Source organism: Micromys minutus (genome assembly GCF_963924665.1).
Source record: "Micromys minutus genome assembly, chromosome: 21".
Classification (NCBI taxonomy): domain Eukaryota; kingdom Metazoa; phylum Chordata; class Mammalia; order Rodentia; family Muridae; genus Micromys; species Micromys minutus.
The window spans coordinates 38,107,385-38,127,162 of NC_137956.1; the positions used below are offsets into that span (position 1 = coordinate 38,107,385).

Below are 19,778 nucleotides of genomic sequence, written 5' to 3' on the forward strand. Positions count from 1 at the left end.
CACGCAGAGCATGCTTAAGTCCCCAGTACCTAGCCATCTTCTAGAAGAATCTTCCTGTCTCTGAGACCCATGCTATAGAGTCATGGCCATGGGCAGGAGAAGGAGAGAGACCTTCCCCCTTGGGGACCAGGATAGTGGCCTGGTACTGCCAAAGGACAAAGGACGCCCTTGTGAAGGGGATGGGCTATGGTGAATCATTTCTGCTCTCTTGGGCCTTCTGGGGATGCTCCCTGGCACTTGGTCAGTCTGACTCAAAGCTATATCTGAGCCCTGGAAGAGAATGTCGAGGAGTCCCCAAACCTGAGTCATAACCCCAGAGCTTCCTGTCTCTGTCTACAGACCCTGCTGGTGGTATCATGCAGCTGACACTTTCCCTGGTAACAGGATTCACTGAGTGGCTTGGGGACACCCTCCCTGGAGCATCCTCTGGCCAGTCTCCATGCTGCAGCTCAACCGCTTGCAAGGGCAACCCCAACAGAGAGTGGGACTCTCTCCTTCCCACTTCCTTGGCACTGTTCATGATCCCTGCCCACCCAAAGTGCCCCAGTCAGAAGGAAGACCTTTTGCCAAGCAAAGCACCCTTGCCCCTCGTTTTACAGATGGGCCGATTGTGGCACACAGGGAGGGGATGGCAGAGAGCCAAGAATTGGCTACCTGCCAAACCTGGGCTCCAGCCCAGCTTGGACACAACCCTGCTCTGTGAACATGGGTGAGTTACTCTGCTTTTCTGAACCTTTGTGGTTGCAGCCATGACAGGGGAGTGGTGACTATTCTCAGACTCTGATGACTGAGTTTAAGCAGCAAGTGGCGCTCTCACCCAGCTCCTGGCTAACTGCTGCCCAGAGACCAAGGAGACACATCTTAAGAAGAGGGCTGTTCATGTTGGGGAAACCTGTAAGACAAGTTCTCAGTCCTCTTTAGAGGTTGAACCCCTTGGGAATGGAGCAATGGGTGTGGCTGATCAGGCCTTGGCCACTCAGAGTCTGGAAATAGCCTCTGAGATTACTGGAGTAATTAAATACGGTCTAAAAAGTCTTGGGGGATCGTGCCAAATAGTGTAGGGACAGCTCACATTCTGCCCCACCCTGCAGAAACAAAACTGGGTTGCAACTCACATTCTAACTCACATTCACTCCCTGTCCCTGTCTCTCCTAGGCTTCTCTGCTAGCTTTGAGGGTCTGGTAAAACCCCAGTCCTATCCTTCCCTGACTTTGATCAGGTAACCTTAGGAATCATAATGTGCCTAGCCACACTGTTGTCCAAGCAATAATCTTAGACCGTTGGGCTATAAAGAGGTCCAGTAAGGAGAGGCTGCAGCTAAAGTTGGCTTCCCATTCTCCACAGGGACGCCTCGAGTTACAGCCCAAGTGCGCCTGACTCTGCCACCTGGTCAGAGCTGACAGCAGGAGGGGACATTAGAAGTGGCATGGGGACAGCCAGATGCTCTTTGCTCTTGTCCCACCCCAACCCTCCCCTGAGAACGGGGGGGGGGGGGGGGGAGCGGTAGGCTAACTAGAATGAATCCATAGCACCTGTCCTGCCCTGTCCTCAGCCTGCTTCAGCCTGTGGGTGCAGCAGAGGCAGCCAGTCCCGGCCCGGAAATGCTTGAAACAAACAGTGGCAAGGCCTGAGAGAGAGGGTGAACCACAGAGGGAGGAATGGGTGGGACAAAGAGGCAAAGAAACTGTGCCTGCTGAGAAGCAGTAAAGACAAAGGCCTGGTCTAAATGTTTAAGTTAACCTGCGCTTAAAGCAAAGGTAAGACTCTCAGCACTTCTGTCTGTCCTGTGCTGAAAAGGCTTTCAGAGTGCCCTGGTTCCTAAAGCAAGTGCCCTGTATTCCTGCTTGAGAAAAAAACCTCTGTGGTTCTCACACAGCAGGGTTTCTATCACAATTGAAACCCTGCAGTCTAATCCACTTAGTTCCAAAAGGGGCAAAAGGAGCTAGGCAACCCCAACTTCCTGCATACCATGCTCTCCACCCCATGAGGGCTGGTTCCTCCATTTGAAGAGTAGAGTCCATATATGGGCCAATAACGTACCACCGAAAAGTTGGACCAGAGCCACCCAAAGGAGAGCCCCACCCTCTGAGAGTGTGTGCTAGCCTTTGCCGTCTCCTTACCAAAGCAAAGGTGGATACAGCCACCCAAACTGAATCCTACTGTCTGACATACACACAAACCCAGGTTTGACCACAGAGATAACTACTACCATCCTCACCTCTTTTGATACTTGGACACCCGCTGACAGCCACAAGGTTGGGGGTACAGGAAGATAAAAAAACAACAGACCCAGGGCTGGGGGCGTGTTCCAGTTCACAAGATAACAAAAAGAGCAAAACTACTACTCCAAATTCAAAGCTAAATAAACACCTGTTGTCCTGGAGACTAGACCCTGAACAATAGTCCATTTGACCCAGACTCTGCACTCCCAGCAATGATGCCTCACCAGTTACCCCTCCCCAACACCCTTCAGTCCCTCCACTGTTTCCCAAGCCTGTGATGTTGGCCCCACTGAAACCAGCCACATCCTGCCAGGATCTGATCTGAGAGTGAGGAAGTGGTGCCCCACAGCAAGGGCTAAGGATCTAAACCAGACATATTGTCACACATGCCAGACCATTCTCTGTCACTGTATTTCTTTCTCTGAATCACTGTATTTCAGAGCTCTGAATTAAAGAGGGCAACACCTTCCAGAAAGCCCCCACCCACCCTTATGTTAGTTAGGGTTTCCATTGCTGTAAACGGATGCCATGACCAAAGCAACTCTTACAAAGGACAACATTTAATTGGGGCTGGCTTATAGGTTCAGAGGTTCCGTCCATTATCATCATGGCAGGAAGCACAGCAGCATCCAGGCAGGCATAGCAGTGGAAGAGCTGCCTAAACAGTGGGTTAGACCCTGCATAGGGTTGCCTAACTGTTAAGTGAGAGTTGTCAAAACCTGGACAACAGTAAAAGATTTCTGACTCTAAAACCACCCGAGGTGTTCGCTGCCTCGTAGCCTGTGCTCTTCATGCGTATCCAAACACACAACAGAACTCTGCAGTGTGCATGCCATCACGCCGGGCAACACGGAAGCTGCCTGCCTGAAACCGCCGCAGGTGAGAGTTAAAACAACTGTATACTGTGAATGGCAGTGACTTAAAAACAAAACAAAACAAAAAAAAAAACATGTTTACGAAGTCATCTACTCTTACAGAAACATGCTGGTTTAACTGCAGAAAACAAGACCTTTAGTATTCCCCTACCTTCATTCCTCAGTATGTATTACATGATTATATCTTTAGATCACATTGTTAGAGTATTTGACTTTTAAAATTGCTGTTTGAGCAGTTGACTTGAATTACATTAAAAAAAATCATTAAAATGGATTTTGGCTTGGGATTAGGACGGAATTTCCAACAATTTCTGAAAAGGCCTTAAACATACTGCTTCTGTTCCTTGTATTTTATCTGCATGTACATATATGTGTACATACGTATGTATATGTGTGTGTGTGATGCCACAGAGCCCAGAAGAAGGCACTGGATACCTGAGAACTGGAGTTATAGACAGTGGTGAACCACCATGTGGGTGCTGGGAATGGGATTCCTACTCTTCTGCAAGACCAACCAGTACTCTGGAGTGCTCAGCTATCTGGACAGCCCATTCTTCTCAGTTAGAGACAGGATCTCACAGTGCATCCCCGGCTGACCTGGAACTCACAGATCAGCCTGCCTCAGCCTCCCGTGAGCTAGGATTAAAGGCGTGTACCACTACTCTCAGCATCCTTTTGTAATATTATGCAAAAGGCCTTAACAACTATAAAAAAATCACAATATTGACCAACTCTGGAAAATGCTCTAAGTCCTATGGCATCAAATATTCAGCCAAGATGTCTTTATATCAAAAAAAAAATAAAAAGCACATTTATCTCATTAATATGAAATTCTGCTTTGATCTTTGATAGCTTTGTCATATTATGGCTATGACAAAGGATTGTTTTAAAATAAGTGTCTTACAATTTACTATCAGCAAATGTATGGGCTGCATACCTATTTTACATATCTATAGGCCAGGTGTTATGTAAAACTTTTTCCAGCAAAGTGGGGGAAAAAATTGAGAAGCCCCTAGCATAACAATCTCAGGACACTCAAGTCTGACCTGAGCCCTCTTTTATGAGGTCCGATACTCTCAGAAACTTGTTTAACTAAATGGATGGTGGCTGCCGGTTCAGGAACCTCCACCAGGTTCCTCGGAGGTTTTCTTTTTCCCTTCTAAATGTGGAGAATCTTTGGGCAGTGAAACCTTTTCCTTTCCAGAGACTGTAGTGCAGGCCACTGGCCCGTCCATGTGTTTCTGACCTGTTGAGGAAGTTAACAAGGTTCAGGGGCTGATCTGACTGACTGGTATGGAAATAGTAGGTGAGGGGGATGGTGGCTGCCAAATGAGAGAAGGCCTGCCCTGCCTGGCATCCCCACCTAGCCTCAAATCCAGATCGACAGTACCAGCCCCAACAGGCCATCTCTGCCCAGCTATAGGGTGGAGTAACCTTTACCTCTCCCTTTCCATCTCCTTCCCTCCTTTCTTTCCTCCCTCTCCCTCCCTCCCTCTCCCTCCCCCCCCCCTCTCTCACGCGCGCACACACACACACACACACAAAACCCTCAGCCTTTGACTCTCATTCAGGCTTCTCCCTGCCATTCTAGGTGGAAAGAACCCCTGCTCACACACACACACACCCACCTCTACCTCTCTCTCTCTCTCTCTCTCTCTCTCTCTCTCTCTCTCACACACACACACACACACACACACACACACACACAAACACACATACATACTCCCCTCAGTCTCTGACTCCTATTCAGGCTTCTCCCTGCTATTCTGGGTGGAAAGAGCCTCTGCTCACAGGTGTGGCCCAATGGCAGATAGGTGACAGAAAGAACCTTACAGAAGGACACTTCCTTCCTCTGCAGACCTCCCCAGTACCTCTATCTGGGAAAGTGAAGGTGCTGGATTCCTTTGTGAGGTTCTAGGCCTTTAGGCTGGGAAACAGCTTTCCTTGTGGTTAACAGAGACTGGAAAAACTCCTTCCCAAGCTCTGAAGGGTTGAGCTCAGTGATGTCAATAAGTGTTTATGAGCCACTACTCCATGCCAAGCCATGAACCTTGGTGCTCCAAGGGAGCTTTGATTCAATGACAATACAGCTTTAGGGACAAAAAAAATTTCATTGCTCCAAAAATCACAAACTTGGGACAGCTTCCTGGGAGAGGTGAAAGAGGGATTGAGCCTCCATAGGTAGAAATAGCACCATTACAGAAGAAAGACCGCTACCTATGGATGCAAAGACCAAAAGACTGAACTGCAAAAGGCATGTCCGCCATACTCAGAGGCTCAAAGCATGTAGAGTCAAATCTAAGACCCTGGTGATGGCTAGCAAGCTCTCCTGGTCTCGAGGGTGTCATTTCCAATCTATCAGGGAAAATAGATCCCCTGTGGCACGAGCTTCTGGACAACATTGCTGTGGCCCTACACAGGACACATTCAGAGCAGCCTAGCCTACCTGCCATTAGCAACAACAGGAAGAGAACTGTTCAGGATGAGGCAGCCCAGTCACTCCCTCATCTTGAGATTGGGAGGAGGTTGCTCACTGTAGAGACCCCATCTAGAAGATACTCTACCCCACCAGCCATTCAGTTCTCTTTAACAAAGAAAAAAAGAGGAGGCACTGGGAGCCCAGAGTGGGGAAGGGGAGGGTCTCCAGCCAGTTGTACAGCAGCAGGAGCAAGGTAAAGGACCTTACCTCTCCTCCCATGTGTACTCCTCCCAGGTCTCCCCAGGGGCTTCCATGTTTTTACTTGAAGGTACTTAATGCCCTGGTCACATCTGCTTTTAATTAGTTAGGCCTAGGAAGGAACAAGCTCCCACTTTCCATTTCTAATGGTACAGCAAAAGGGCTTGGGGAGCCACAGAAAGCTACAGTGGTTGCAGAAGTTGGCCTGGGGAGAGAGGCCTTGCTGTGCATGAGGCCAAACCAGAATGAGCAGTGGTCAGAGGTTGAGAGAAAGGGGAAGGGGACAGGCAGGCCTGCTCCTTTAGGGCCCCACTGAATGGCTGCATCTAAGGGGACAATGACTACGGTCTTTCTGTTTCACAGATGCCTGCTGCATTTAGGCTTCCTGCTAGGTACTACCTAACCTCTTGGGTAACAAAGCCTAAAGTTGGGCATGAAAATGTAATAGCCTGAATGAGTTCAAGCTACAAGATCAAGCCAAGCTGTCTAATTATCTAGGAGTTATGAATCTAGGAAGGCACAGAGCCCATGACCTCCTAGGCTGAGCTAGAGCAGCTGAGTATAGGATTAGGACCCACTCAGGGGCTGGCCGAGCTCCCTGGGCCCTGGTCTGTCCTGCACTGAGATCCCCAATACATCCTTTCTCTCCTGGGCAGAGGACAGAAACTGATAAATGAGAAGGTGCCAGTTCCCTCCCCAAGGCCAAGCCACTAAAACAATACATACACAGCCAGAGGTTAAGTTGGCCCCTTCTGGAGGGTAGGAGCCAAGACCAGAAAGAATCAGAGTGAGAGCCACATCTAATCTCTGTCTCCCTTGAGGGTCAATTTAGGGACAGATCCTAGAGCCTTCAAGTCATGCTGACCCATAGTCTTAAGGGGTTCAGAGGTGAAACTATTTCAGAACTGCCACTTCCCAGACCAGGACAGGGAGAGGGCGGGGCCTTAAAACAGGAGGAGCCGGAGTAGAAACCGCCCATGTCACCAAGTTCCTCCAGTCATTAGTCAGGCACTTCATCTATGGGGGAGGTGTGGGCCCAGCCCTGCTAAAAGCTGGAACTGCCGGGGTTTCAGACTATGGGCTCTCACTCATGCCAGCCTTGCTGGAAATATCTGAACCCCAGAAGGTCAAGGTCAAAGCCTCAAACCTGAGAAGAGTTTCTCTGGCCTCAGTCACCCACTCACCCTCTCCCAGGCTGCCTCTTAGTTCAAGCAGGATGACTGGTGGTAAGGGAGAAGATAAAGGCTCATTTTTCATCTCCTCATGCCTATCTGCCTTGAAGGACCCAGAAAAACCTTTGCCTGGGACCCCAAAGCTCTATTCTACTGTTGGGTTGATTAGTAAAGAACCTAGGGCCTAGAGCCCTCAGGTCAGCCCTTACTCTGACCTTGACCCACCTTCAAGATCCCCTCTAGGGTCCTGTTTGGGAGTCGACATTCTCTGCTTTCAGCCTGACACACCAGAGAAAGGCAAAAAACAGGGCCCTGGTCCTCAATCAAATTCTTTCAGATCCTGTGCTTGAAGAAAGTGCCAAAGCCTCTGGGCCTATTCCAGGCCTATATCAAGTACTCGGTGTTTTCTCTCATTTTGAGTTCACATCAACTCCAGTTCTCTCCCTGAACAAAGTCGGGTATCGCCCAAGGTCACAGAGCTGGCACCGACACAAAGCAGAGATTACAGCCACAGCCATGGGACTCTGCACCCTGGCTCCTGTAAAACAGAACTTCACTAACTTCCGGGAGTCACTCACTCTCCACCACAATGTTCCATGAAAGTACCAATGACACTACCCCCAATTGAGTCTGGTTCCCAGTGACAAAAATTCAAGGGATTCTGGAGTATGGGACAGGGGTGGTGTGAGGGCAGGGGTAGAAGTAGGGCTTCTTGGGCTGGAACCACGTGTACCAGATTCAGGTAATGAGATCAACTACTCCAAGCCACTCCCCCATTCCGCCTACATCAATGTGCCAGGCCTCCAGGGAACCTTTAGTATGATATAAGCGGTTCCCCATCATCTGTTCCAGGTGGGTCAGCCTAGGAGGAAAGTTTGTTCTTTTCCACAAGCGTCTACCAGTAGTCAAAGAGGCTGACAATCCTGCCTCAGCAGTCAGGGGCCATGAGGAGGAAGCAACCCCGCTCTGAGACTTGGGAGCTCAGCCCTCAAGCAGAGGGAAACTTAGACCCAATCCCATAGCAGGAGCTACTTGCTGGGGATAGGAAAGAGTAAGAGCATCCTTTGGGCCTAAACACAAAGCACAAGCCAGAGCCAGAGCGCACAGCCACTCCCTCCTGCCTTCCGGGTACAACAGCTCTACTCACACTGACTCCTCCCCCTTGCTCGTTGGGACACACCCTGAACTTAGGTAAGTCACCCTAGCCTGTTTCCGCAAGTGTGAAGCTGAGGGGACCATGCGTCTGACAATAGAAGAAGAATATGAAAATAAAACATGATGCTGAGTGTAGACGTTTAATAGAAGCCCCGGACATAGACACACCCACGGGTATCTGCTGTTGAACCCTCCGGGTCACCCCAGCCCTCAGAGAGATGGGTCACTAACCTTCAAGGCACACTTCTGCCCAGAGCGCCGATGGTAGCACTCTAGTACCTTGCCGTTCACACCCAGACCCAGCACTTGCTTGGACAACTGGTAGTCATCAGTCACCGCGTACTTCTTGGGTTCCCGTCGCACGCCTGGGGCCGGAGCACCGCCCAAGGCAAGCCCACCGAGCGCACCTGGGTGGGGCGCAAGACTCCCCTTCTCTCCTGCTGTCTCGCCATCCATGGCCCCCACGGGGCGCTTGTAAGTAGCCCCAGCCTGGCACGTCCAGAGGCACCTGAAGAAAAGAGAAAAAGTCACTCCCCACCGGGACTTTTTGGACACACCCCCAGCTTTGGTTTCTCCAGAACTAGATTGACTGGGCTGCTGGCCCAAGACAAGCTGGAAGCTGTCTGGGAGTACCTACGTGTAACAGGGGGAGGTGATCCCTCAGCCCAGGCACATGAGGAGTTGGGAAGGAGTCCGGCGCAGTGTAGCAGCCAAGTCTTGAAAGCCGGCCATATAGGGGTCCAGGAAAGGCGTACCAGGCGAAGGGGCACTTGGTGGCAAAGCACTAGACGGAAATCAAGCTGCAGGCGAGAGGGGCAAGAGATAGTGATCCCTGGAGTCCGCTGCCGAGGGGAGCCCTGGACCCAGAGTCTCCCCGCCCGCGTCCCACGTGATCCCCCAACCCCCCTACTGGGCGCGTCATCCGGACTTGGGGCCCCGCTAGGTCAGCCTTAAAGGGCCAGGCAAGTCCGGGCTGGGCAGGCCAGGGCTGAGCCCCTGGCAGGCTCCGCCCCTGAAGTCGGGACAAAATGGGGCGTGGCCTCTTCCAGCGTGTGAACTTTCTCTGCGCCCTGCGACACTAGTAGGAACTCCTCCAACTGTTGTACCAGCCTGGGATTTTATCCGTGATCTAGAAAAGTTACAGCCGAAGCATTTCGTTTCTCTTGAGTGAAGTGTTCTTTTTGCTTGTTACCAGGGGGCATTTTAGACTCCCAACTTTCCAGAATTCAACTTCTGAGTTTTTTGTCAGCCTGCCCTGGGAACTGGCATGATGTTTAATTCGCCACTCTTCGTTCCCTGGTGGTTTAGGGCATCTGTCTAACACTGACCAGCTTTCCTTTCTATGCACTTCCTAACCAACTTTTGGCTTTGCAATTCACTTTATTACGTTTTGAGCTTTAGGTTCTAGTTCAAGTCTCTGGCCGTGGTGATGAACACCTGCAATTGCAGCAGGAGGAAGGCTTTCTTAGGCACGAGGATTGTGAGGCTAACCTAGGCGTGGCACACACCTGTAATCCCAGAACTCTGAAGTCAGAGGAAGGCTGATCTCAGTGAGTTTAAGGCCAGCCTGGTCTATAAAGAGATGTTCCAGAACAGCCAAACTGCTACATAGAGAAACCCTGTCTCAAAAAACTCAATCAATCAATATTAACTTAACATTAAAATCCCTTTCTTGCATCCCAGAGCCAGATTCTATATTAGCTTTAAATTTTTCCCTTCTGCGCTTAGATCTCCACTTTTTAGTCTGTCTTATCCTGTCATTGATATTTAGAGGTAGCTTCCCACAAATCACAGATTTTACAGAGTGGGGTGGCTCCACAGGCAAGTCCTCTGAGCCGGTCTCTGCTGCCATCCACAGACTCTATTCAGAATTGCAGCCACCAGGACCTCTGTCTCACCTAAAAGCGGCTATGTCCAACCTTCCACAACACACAAAGGTGCCTGGGCAGAACTCTGTAACTGTCAGAGGCCAGCAGGAACTTGGTGCCCTTCTATCTGCAAAAGTGCATCCGGGTTCCTGATCACCACTGAAGGAGACTGCTACAAGTATTCATGGGTAGCTTGTCTTCTTCAAAATGGTAACTCTGTGTCTTCTGGCAACCTTCATGCTAGCAACAGTGAAACAGAGGTCCCTAAATAAGAGCCTCGGCTAATCATTAGAGAGGAAATGTTCTACCTGAATAGTCTCTGAGACAGAAGAAGGAAGATATGATCATCGCTTTATATACACACTGAAAACACAAGAAAAACAAACCCAGAGAGGTCACATGACCCACTTGAAGTCAGCAGCTGGCAAGAGAGAACCCCCCCACCTCATCTCAATCCCAAAGTGCAACCTCAAAGTTGGGCTCAGAGTTGGAGGTCAAGTAATGACCTTCTCACATGGAGTTTCTTTCTTCGTTCTACTAATTCACATGTGCAAGTATAATCTTACACATGCACTCACACAGCACACACAAGAGACACACAGAGTTAGTCATATGCACAGATACATACAGACACATGTATGCACACACATTTATGCCTAGCTGTATCTAGAATCAGGTGGGATCATAGTCTCACCTAATAATCAGACTGAAGATCTAAGAGATTGAAGAAAGGCATGCAATCTGGAAGTGTTGCTTCCAGGAGGCTGGGGCAGGCACTGAAACCAGCTTAAAGCTGGTGAACCTACGGCTCAGCAAGGTCTCATTCTCTGCAAGCATGGCTCCACAAGGAACAGAAAGTTAGGTAACTGAGAGTAGAGGCTGGGTCTGGATCATGTATGTCCTGATACATACACACATACATACATACATACATACATGCATACATACATGTATACATACATGCATGTATGCATATATACATACATGGCTCAGCTGTTAAAAGGACCCAAATTCCATTCCCAGTACCCACATTAGGTGGGTTACAACCATCTGTATTCACACTATTGCATGCACCACACACACACACACACACACACACATACATACATGATAAAATTATAAATGTAAATGTCTATGATTCTACAAACACACAAAGTTCCCATACCAATCAGTAAACGGAGTTTTTTTTTTTTTTCTAGCTGTTCATTTGACCCAGGAAAATCAGAATCTGTAGCTTCCTCTCAATGTTTATACTGTAGCAACCACCTAGAATCACCTTCACAATGTTGTAAAGATTCAGAACATATGATGCTGGGTTTGGGCAAGTTGGGTTCCTGACAACAGACTCTGGCACTTAGCCCTTTGTAATAGTAACAGTAACAGTTGGGTATTCAAGGGAACAGAAACTGAAGCCTTTGGAGTAGCTTATGGTGACCAAATAGGTCATCCAGCAAAGTACTAATGGAGAGAAATCCCTGTTCCCTACCACAACTGCCTTTTGATGAAAGGGAACCTGATCATGATAAAAGGATAGAAATCATATATTGAGGTTATATTGCTGTAAATTCTTGTGAGCCATCTTGTGATCGTTCTGGGAAGGGAAGTGCAGGAGTGTCCTGCAGCAACAGGAATTCATGCAGTGCCTGAGATGGAATGCACTAGGAAGAACGATCTCTGGAGAGTCGGCTAGTGAGGGCTTAAGAAAGACCGCCACTGGGTGGCAGTGTGGGGCCAGCAGTCAGGGAGGGGGTCCAATCAAGAAAACAGCCGGGGGACCAGATGGGAATGGAGAGAGGCAGTCACAAAACTTGAATGAAGCAAGTCAGCAGGCAGCTCGGGCAGAATAGGGCACCTCACCATTCCCAGCATGTAGGTGAGGTGCATGACCCTGTCAAATTCACAAAAGACTACCAGAGAGCCAAACCCCTTAAGACACTGGTTTGCGCTGAACATCCTAATCTGTGACCTCTGTAGGAGATGCTTTCAAGAGGATATCTGGGTGTTCTGACACAGATTGGAGTGAGGACAGATAAGGAGGATATCCTGAACTAGAGAGGAAGTGTGTGGACTGATGTAGGGCCTTGGCTGCAACCCTCTACTTGCTAGCTGTAAGATCCAAAGCACGCTGTAACCCACCCATGTCTTAATTTCCTAACATAGGAGACAGCATTTTCTGTGATAGCTGTGGAGGCAAAGTGAAACTAGAATTTGCTGAGTGTTGAGCACATGGTAAATTTCCAGTGGGCACAGTGAAAGGGACATAGTTTGGGGGCAGCATGCTTGAAATGTAGCATCCAAGTTCCATAAAGATCCAAGTTCAAAAATCACTGCTCTGGGGTCCAGAGAAAGAGATCAGCAGATCAAGGTGTTTACCACTAAGCCTGACAACCTAACTTTGGGTCCTGGTACCCACAGAGTGGACTTAGAGAAGTGATTCCCTCAAGTTATCCTGTGATTCTGTGTGAGTGCTATTGTTACAAACACATGAAACACACACATGAAAACACACACAATTTCAAAAAGGAAATCATGCTGGGCATTGGTGGCACACCTCTTTTGTCCCAGCACTTGGAGGCAGAGGCAGGCAGATCTCTGTGAGCTCAAGGCCAGCCTAGTCTACAAAGCAAGTTCCAGGGCAGCCAAGGCAACACAGATAAACCTTGCCTTGGGGGTGGGGGGAGAGTAAATAAAAAGAAAATTATAGCTCTGTTGCATGACACCTGTGAAATCCCCTGTATCTCCAAAGTGACAACAGTTTCTATTGAAGATTTAGCATACATACAAGGGTCCCATGCTCTCTGGGTACTCCTATACCACCCTACCCATACTCGAAGAAACTGGCTTCTTGATGTACTCTGGGAGCCCTGATTGGGTTACACTGAGCTTAACTTCCCTCCAAGACATCTATAGAGAACTGGGGTCCATGGAGTCATCTCTTATCTTCACTAAGCACCCCTTCCTTTTCACAGGGTTTTGTCTTCCGCTCTCTATCTTGGGTGGGGCACCCAGAGCCTAGCCTGTGCCGGGGAAAGCCCAGACACTATACCCAGATTCTAGACACTACCAGAAGCCTGTCATCTATGCCAAGAATTTTATAGCCACCCTTTCTGAGGAACGTGGGTGGTGTGACGTGTGTGGAGAGAAGAGACACCCATACTGGACATGTGGAAGATTTGGAAGGAGTGGGCATCTGGGCCCTTCAGATCTTATCTCCCTATATCCTGAACCGTGGGTTTGGAGGGAGTTCTCATAAACCCTACAGCTCCTTGGTAAACCAGATATGGTGACTTACTTAGCCTGTAACTTCACATTGTAAGAAGTTTGGGGACAGCCTGGTCTACATACTGAACTCTAAGGTAGTCTGAACTCTATTTAAGAACAAAAACAAAACAAACAAACAAAAACCCCAAAACCTCCCTGGTGAGTTACTAAGAATAAAACATAGCAGGTTCTCTGTTGTACAGGAAGCAGTACTCTGCCTCTTACCTCTGATCCTATTGTTTGATCTCCCTTTGTTTGAACTCAGGCTTCTGCACAGCATTTGGTTGGACCTCACCAAGCCATAGACAGGACTGTCTGGGAGCTGACTCTTTTAATGACTCAAGAGGGCAATTTCCCCAATTGGCGGTCCACTCAGAGATTAGGCAAAGATGGGATGGATGACCTCATTTGATTAAAAAAGAATAGAGGTAGCCTGAACTCTTCTAGCTGTGATGACCTTAGTGGACCTGCTTAGTTCTTCGGTCCTCTTAAGCGCCCCATGACTCTGCTTAAGTCTTTCTCCAGATCTCACAGCACACCACCCACCTTCATTCACAGTGTCCTGCAAGTGAGACCCAATAAAACGTCCGATCGGCTAGAAGCGGCTAGCTAGGAGGACCGGTCCAGATCCTGTCCCCGCGCTGTAGTTCTAAGGGGAGATAAGCGCACCCATCCCCAAAGCAGGAAAGGGAAGACAATCTGGTCTCAAGTTGCTGGAGTTGCATGCATATTCCTTCTTAACTTGCCCCCAACCCAGTCTTCTACTAGTCTCTGGGTCCCGCCCCACTCGGTCACGTCAGTCCAGGGTCCATGCACTTCAATTGGTCCGTCCAACTGCTCGTCCCACGCCCAGCGATGCGATTGGTCAAATCTAAGAGTTCCCGCCCAGTTTTCCTGGAAAGTTCTTGGAAATCTGTCAAAGGTGTTTTCCATTCTCAGTCCAAAGCACTAGACGCCTGCGCCCCTGTTCTTCTCCCGGCGCTGCAAAGCCCGCGGTTCTAGGAAGATGCGGCTTCCGGGAAGGGCTGGGACGCAGCGGACAAAAGATTAGGAGGCGCCTGGCCCCGCCCCACCCGCCCGGCCCGTCCCCCCTCGTTCTTCCAAGCTGCTCACACCACAGCCTTTCAGTCGCTGATCGCTGCCGGTACGCCCCGGGACCCTGACCTTCGCACCCCTGGCACCCACTGGCTCCTTGTTCTTTCCGTCCCGTCGAACTCCGACTTTCAAGCTGCCGTTGCCTCTGGGACATGGTCCTCTGCGTACAGGGGTAAGCTCAGTTCTTTCCCTGCCCTGGCTTCATGCGGGAAGCACCGAAGACCACAGGCCTGGAGCTAGCTGCGGGATTTGGGAGGGCTTGACCGGCTGGAGATGATGGAGTGCGAAAGGACCTCGAGTGGTGCGCCTAGGACACCCCACGCACACACTTAGGGATAGGGAAAGGGAGCCGGCGAACGGTGGGAGGAGCCCCCATTCCCGAGATCTCACTAAGCCAATTGTAAGAGGTTCTCCAGGATGGGACTCACAAGTCTAGACCTCTCTTTGAGTTCGTAGCTTACCTAGCCTTCCGGCTCCGCACCTATCCGTGACCTTGAGCCAGCCTTAGACCCCTTTATGTTCAGAAGTTAATTTCTCCGTCCCAGGCCAGCGATTAGGTTCTTGGGAAGCCAGCCTGAGGTCTTTGACTCTCCCTCAGGCTGGCACCTAATAAACAGCACCCCTTAGGAGCACCCCCACACCTTCTTTTAGCTCAGATTGACGTCTCAGTGTGATAGACTTCAGCCTGCCTTCTCCAAGGTTTCCCAAAGGCAGGGTTTATGGGACCACGGTGAAAGTGGGGCTTTGATAAAACAAAGTCTTGACTTCAGCTGTGTGGACTTGGCACACCTGTTTACCCTAGATTTCAGGGCCCCCTTCAAACATTGATCGGTCTGGAATTCAGGAAATCCCAAGAAGGGAGGAAATTGTGTGTGTGTGTGTGTGTGTGTGTGTGTGTGTGTGTTACAAATCCAAGGACAACTGTGATCCAGTAGCAATTGTTATAACTGACATGGGAATGGTGCCAAGTGAGGAAGAGTGAAGGTGGGGCCAGGCTGAAGTGCCCTTGCTCTAAGCAGCCCCAAGTCCTAGGAAGAGGACATGTGTGGAGCTGCTGGGAAGACTATTCCCTAGTGGTTCCTACCATGCTCCTTTATTCTCTGCATTTTCGGACTCTTCAGCAGACCCACGCATACTACCTTTCTTCTTGGATGCCCCCATTTCTCCATTCTGGGTCCCCAGAGCCTCTTTGACTTTGCCTTAACTGAAGATTCCCAGGAACCTCAGGACCAGTGTTGGGGTATCAGGGAGACAAGATCTTTAACAGACACACATGTATCCCATCCTCCCCCGGCTTGGTTCATCTCATTGGCATGTGTCTTCAGGCAGGACTTCATGGCTAGACTCCAAGACATGCACACACAGGTTCTTGAAACACACCAGTCCTTCCATGTGTCACCACGATGACAGTGGTAGACACACCCCTCCCTAGATATTTAGTTCCTCCTAGCAACCTTTGGGAATTAGCATAGTCGTTCTATACCTGGACACCATACTAGCCCCAGAAGTGCCTACTACATACACCTGTGGGACCTATGGAAAGGACTTAACTAAGCTGTCTGGTCATAACTACCACAGAAGCAGTGGAATATCTGGCTAGCCTGGATCAAGCTGTGGGCCCAGCAAGCATGTCACCTCAGAATTCTGCCTGTAGCTTACTAAGTGGGATTCCAGAGTTCTCATAGCTCAATCAAGAGCAGGTGTGGAAAAACCCTTGGCAGGCTATAGGTGCCAGCGCCTGTCTCCCCTTCTCCTGAGTGGACAGGACTATGACCTTCTAAAACACTACTTACACTGTCAGGTCTGACTTCTGTCCTTGATGACTGCTAGCAGCTCCTAACCACCCCCTTGTTTACAAGCAATACCACCTGATACACTGTTGCCTTCCCCAGCAAGTGTGGGCTGAGCCTAGGGTTTCATTATTTTGAGGTCTTAAGATCCAAATCTTAAGGTCTTAAGATCTGGAGACTAGACACAAAACTGAGGCCTGGGGACACGGTTTATTAGAAATTAGAGAGAGCTAACTCAGTTTTCCCCAGAAGCAGGACCCCTGGATCACTAGCTAGGTGGACTTCTGCTAGGAAGATTTCTGCCACCTCAGTTGCCCTAACCCCAGCCCTCTAATATTGCCAAACCCCTTGGGGCAAGTGGTAGACCATCATCTAGAAGGAGGAGAAATACAACCCAGAGAGGAGCAAACTGTACATAAAACTCATACAACAGCAGGGCTGACTCCATAGGGTGGAGTCTGGAATGTGGGTTGAGTACCCTGCCCTTTGGTGGGAGCTCATTTATGAGAGATGAAATTCATCAATGCCTTTTAGAGGACACTGCCTTCTCTCAGCTGGGAGGAGCAGAGCCTGGGATGGGAATCTGGCTTCTATGGGCAGGAGCTTGTTTTAAGTCTTGAAGTCTTAACCAGTGTGTGCTGTGGTCCCCTTGACCCCCAATAAATACTCCTATTGACAGGGAGCCCACCCTGTAACCTTAGGCTTTCTATGGTAACCTTAAGGTCTCCCTGAGAATTCCATCCTAGTTCATTCTGTATTGTGGCATTTAGCAGGCTACATCAGCCAGGAGGGGCACAACTATGAGACAGCTTTTGGATTGACAGCGTCCTTGGGGTAGGAATGTTGGAAGTGCTCATGGGGAGTGGGTTGTGATTTTGGTGATACAAGTTGCAGGTTAATTTATATCTAGTAAGTTTAGGAGAGTAGAAAAAAGTGGGGGTGTTTATAGCTCAGTTGTAGAACACTTGCTTAGTATGTGTGAGCGTCTGAGTCCAATTCCCACATCACAAAAAATAAAAATTTATATCTAGGAGCTGGTGTGTAGTAGCATTTGGGATTCAGAGGCAGGTGGATCTCTGGGACTATGAGGCCAGCCTGGTCTATATAACAAGTTCCAGGCCAGCCAGGGCTACATAGTTAGACCCCCCCCCCCCCAATCTGTATATTAGGAGAAAGCAGTCAAAGGACTTTTCTAAAAGTGGAGAACATGTAAGACCTCTGTTGTCTGTCTGCCCACTCTAGATCTTGTCCTTTGCTGGCTGTGGAGCAAATTGGGCAGCGGCCTCTGTGGGCCCAGTCCCTGGAGCTGCCTGGGCCAGCCATGCAACCCTTACCCACTGGGGCATTCCCAGAGGAGGTGACAGAGGAGACCCCTGTCCAGTCAGAGAATGAACCGAAGGTGCTAGACCCTGAGGGGGATCTGCTGTGCATAGCCAAGACGTTCTCCTACCTCCGGGAATCTGGTGAGTCTCTGGGGAGACACAGACCTTGTCCTGGGAAGTCTGTGGCAGAGTTTAGCACTTTGGATTTGGAATCTGATTTGGGAAGCTTGGTTTTTCCCCTAAGGCTGATTGTACAGATACAGATCTCCAGAGAAATGTAAAAGGACACTTCATCCTGACCCACCCTGGATTGGTGCCCTTAGGTAATTTCCAGTCTGACTTGTCCTCTTTTCTACTTGCCTAGGGTGGTACTGGGGTTCCATTACAGCCAGCGAGGCCCGGCAGCACCTACAGAAGATGCCAGAGGGCACATTCCTAGTGCGAGACAGCACCCACCCCAGCTACCTGTTCACGCTGTCGGTCAAAACCACCCGAGGCCCCACCAACGTACGCATCGAGTACGCCGATTCAAGCTTCCGGCTGGACTCCAACTGCTTGTCAAGGCCTCGAATCCTGGCCTTCCCAGATGTGGTGAGCCTTGTGCAGCACTACGTGGCCTCCTGTGCGGCTGATACCCGGAGTGACAGCCCAGATCCTGCTCCCACCCCAACACTGCCTGTGCCTAAGCAAGATGCACCTGGCGACTCATTGCTGCCTATCCCCGTGGCTACCGCTGTGCACCTGAAATTGGTGCAGCCCTTTGTGCGCAGGAGCAGCGCCCGTAGCTTACAACATCTGTGTCGGCTAGTCATCAATCGACTGGTCGCCGATGTGGACTGCCTACCGCTGCCCCGGCGCATGGCCGACTACCTCCGACAGTACCCCTTCCAGCTCTGACTGAGCCAGGCAGGCACCCTGCCCTGCCACACACAGTTACATCCTGGAGGGGACACAGGCCCCAGCTGGACTTGGGATTCTATTGTCCCTTCTTCAGTCACCCTGGTGCCTGCATGCATGGGACAGCTGGACCAGAAAGTGGCAGCAAGAACAAGGCAGGTGGAGGAGGGGTTGTCACACAACTCTGAGGTCAGTGCCTCGCGGTCGCATATGGCTCTCTGTGGTAAGCCATGTATCAGGGCGAGACAGGCAGGACCTTTGTCTCTCCCCAGAGGCTGGACCTAGGTCTCCATTCACTTGCCTGCCCCAGTCACTTGAACTGTGTCTCTTCTCCCAGCCCTGGTTTCTCCATCTGTTGAGTAGGGCAGGCCCCCTACCCATCAAGAGAGTATTTCTGGGAGAATATCAGCCAGAGGTTGATTGTGTCAAGGCCCCTTGTGGGGAAGCAAGCTGGGCTAGAGGACTACACAGTTATACAGTATTTATTTATTTATTCTCCTTGCAGGGTTTGGGGTGGGGTGATGGCATGAGCCATCCCTCTTCTCTGCCCTGTGCTCTGGGTGGTCCAGAGATCCCCCAGCTCTGGTTCTTCCCTGTGGAGACCCCCATCCCGAGACATTGTTGGGCCCAAAGTAGTCCTGAATGTCCTGGGCCTGCCCACTTGCATATGGATATGCCCACTCTTTTCTCCCAAGACTCTTTTGGGAGACTGAGTGGCCAGACAGACAGGAGCCAGAAACACAAGGACTCCCACTCCTCTCCTCGCAGGGCAGCACCATGGTTTCATAGAGCTGGCTTCTCTATGGTGCAGCCCCTGCCAAGGGGCATGTGCTGGATCAGGAAGAGGATGCTAGTCCAAGGGCCACAGCTGCAGCTCTTTTGTGTCTGCTTCCTGCTCAGGAAATTGCAATTGCCTGCACGTGAGAGAGGGAGAAATACAGACATACCTAACGAGACTTTATAAAAACAAGTATTATAACACAAGAACCAGTTTGGGAATTTTTCTTCCACTGATTTTTTTTTTTTTTTTTGTTCTGTAATGATAATAAAAATTATGCCTTCCACTCATGAAGCCTTCTGTGCGAAGTCTGGAGTTGCGCAGAGTTCGTCCCCTGTGATTCTAGTGTCCCAATCCACTTCGCACATGGAAAAGCCAAAGCTCAGAACGTTAACGACCGGGTGGGTAGTCTGTCAGGAGACTGCCGGGTGCCTTTGCCCTTGTTCCCCTTAGGAGATGAGAGACAAAGGGTGAATGTCCATTGGGGTGCTATCCATTGTGCTGCTGGATATGTGGGGAGCAGGCAGCAGAGGAGCTCCAAGCCCAAGAGGAAGGGTCCATTCAGAGTGCAAGTGGGGCATGGTGGGCAGTAACCTAACAAGAGGAGCCACAGAACTCAGGCCAGCCTTGCAAGGAGAAAGTACAGTGAGTAAAAATGACTTGAAG

The 19,778-nt window shown here is 50.0% G+C and overlaps 2 protein-coding genes across 2 annotated transcripts in view; one reads left to right on the forward strand and one right to left on the reverse strand.

Annotated features, from left to right (window-relative positions):
- Positions 1 to 8,978, reverse strand: part of MAPKAPK3 (MAPK activated protein kinase 3) — a 30,936-nt gene extending 21,958 nt beyond the window's left edge. Inside the window, exons 1-2 of the mRNA XM_080934146.1 lie at positions 8,739 to 8,978; positions 8,333 to 8,609 (exon numbers count right to left, since the gene is read on the reverse strand). Of these exons, the coding sequence (XP_080790272.1) occupies positions 8,333 to 8,557 (225 nt within the window). The 5' untranslated portion in view covers positions 8,558 to 8,609; positions 8,739 to 8,978. The remainder of the gene's footprint in view (positions 1 to 8,332; positions 8,610 to 8,738) is intronic.
- Positions 8,979 to 14,366: 5,388 nt separating this feature from the next.
- CISH (cytokine inducible SH2 containing protein) lies at positions 14,367 to 19,332 on the forward strand. The gene is made up of 3 exons (XM_080934177.1): positions 14,367 to 14,497; positions 17,358 to 17,578; positions 17,802 to 19,332. Exons 1-3 carry the CDS (start codon positions 14,478 to 14,480, stop codon positions 18,332 to 18,334), a joined length of 774 nt encoding a protein of 257 aa, XP_080790303.1. The 5' UTR covers positions 14,367 to 14,477; the 3' UTR covers positions 18,335 to 19,332.
- The last annotated feature ends 446 nt before the right edge of the window (positions 19,333 to 19,778 follow it).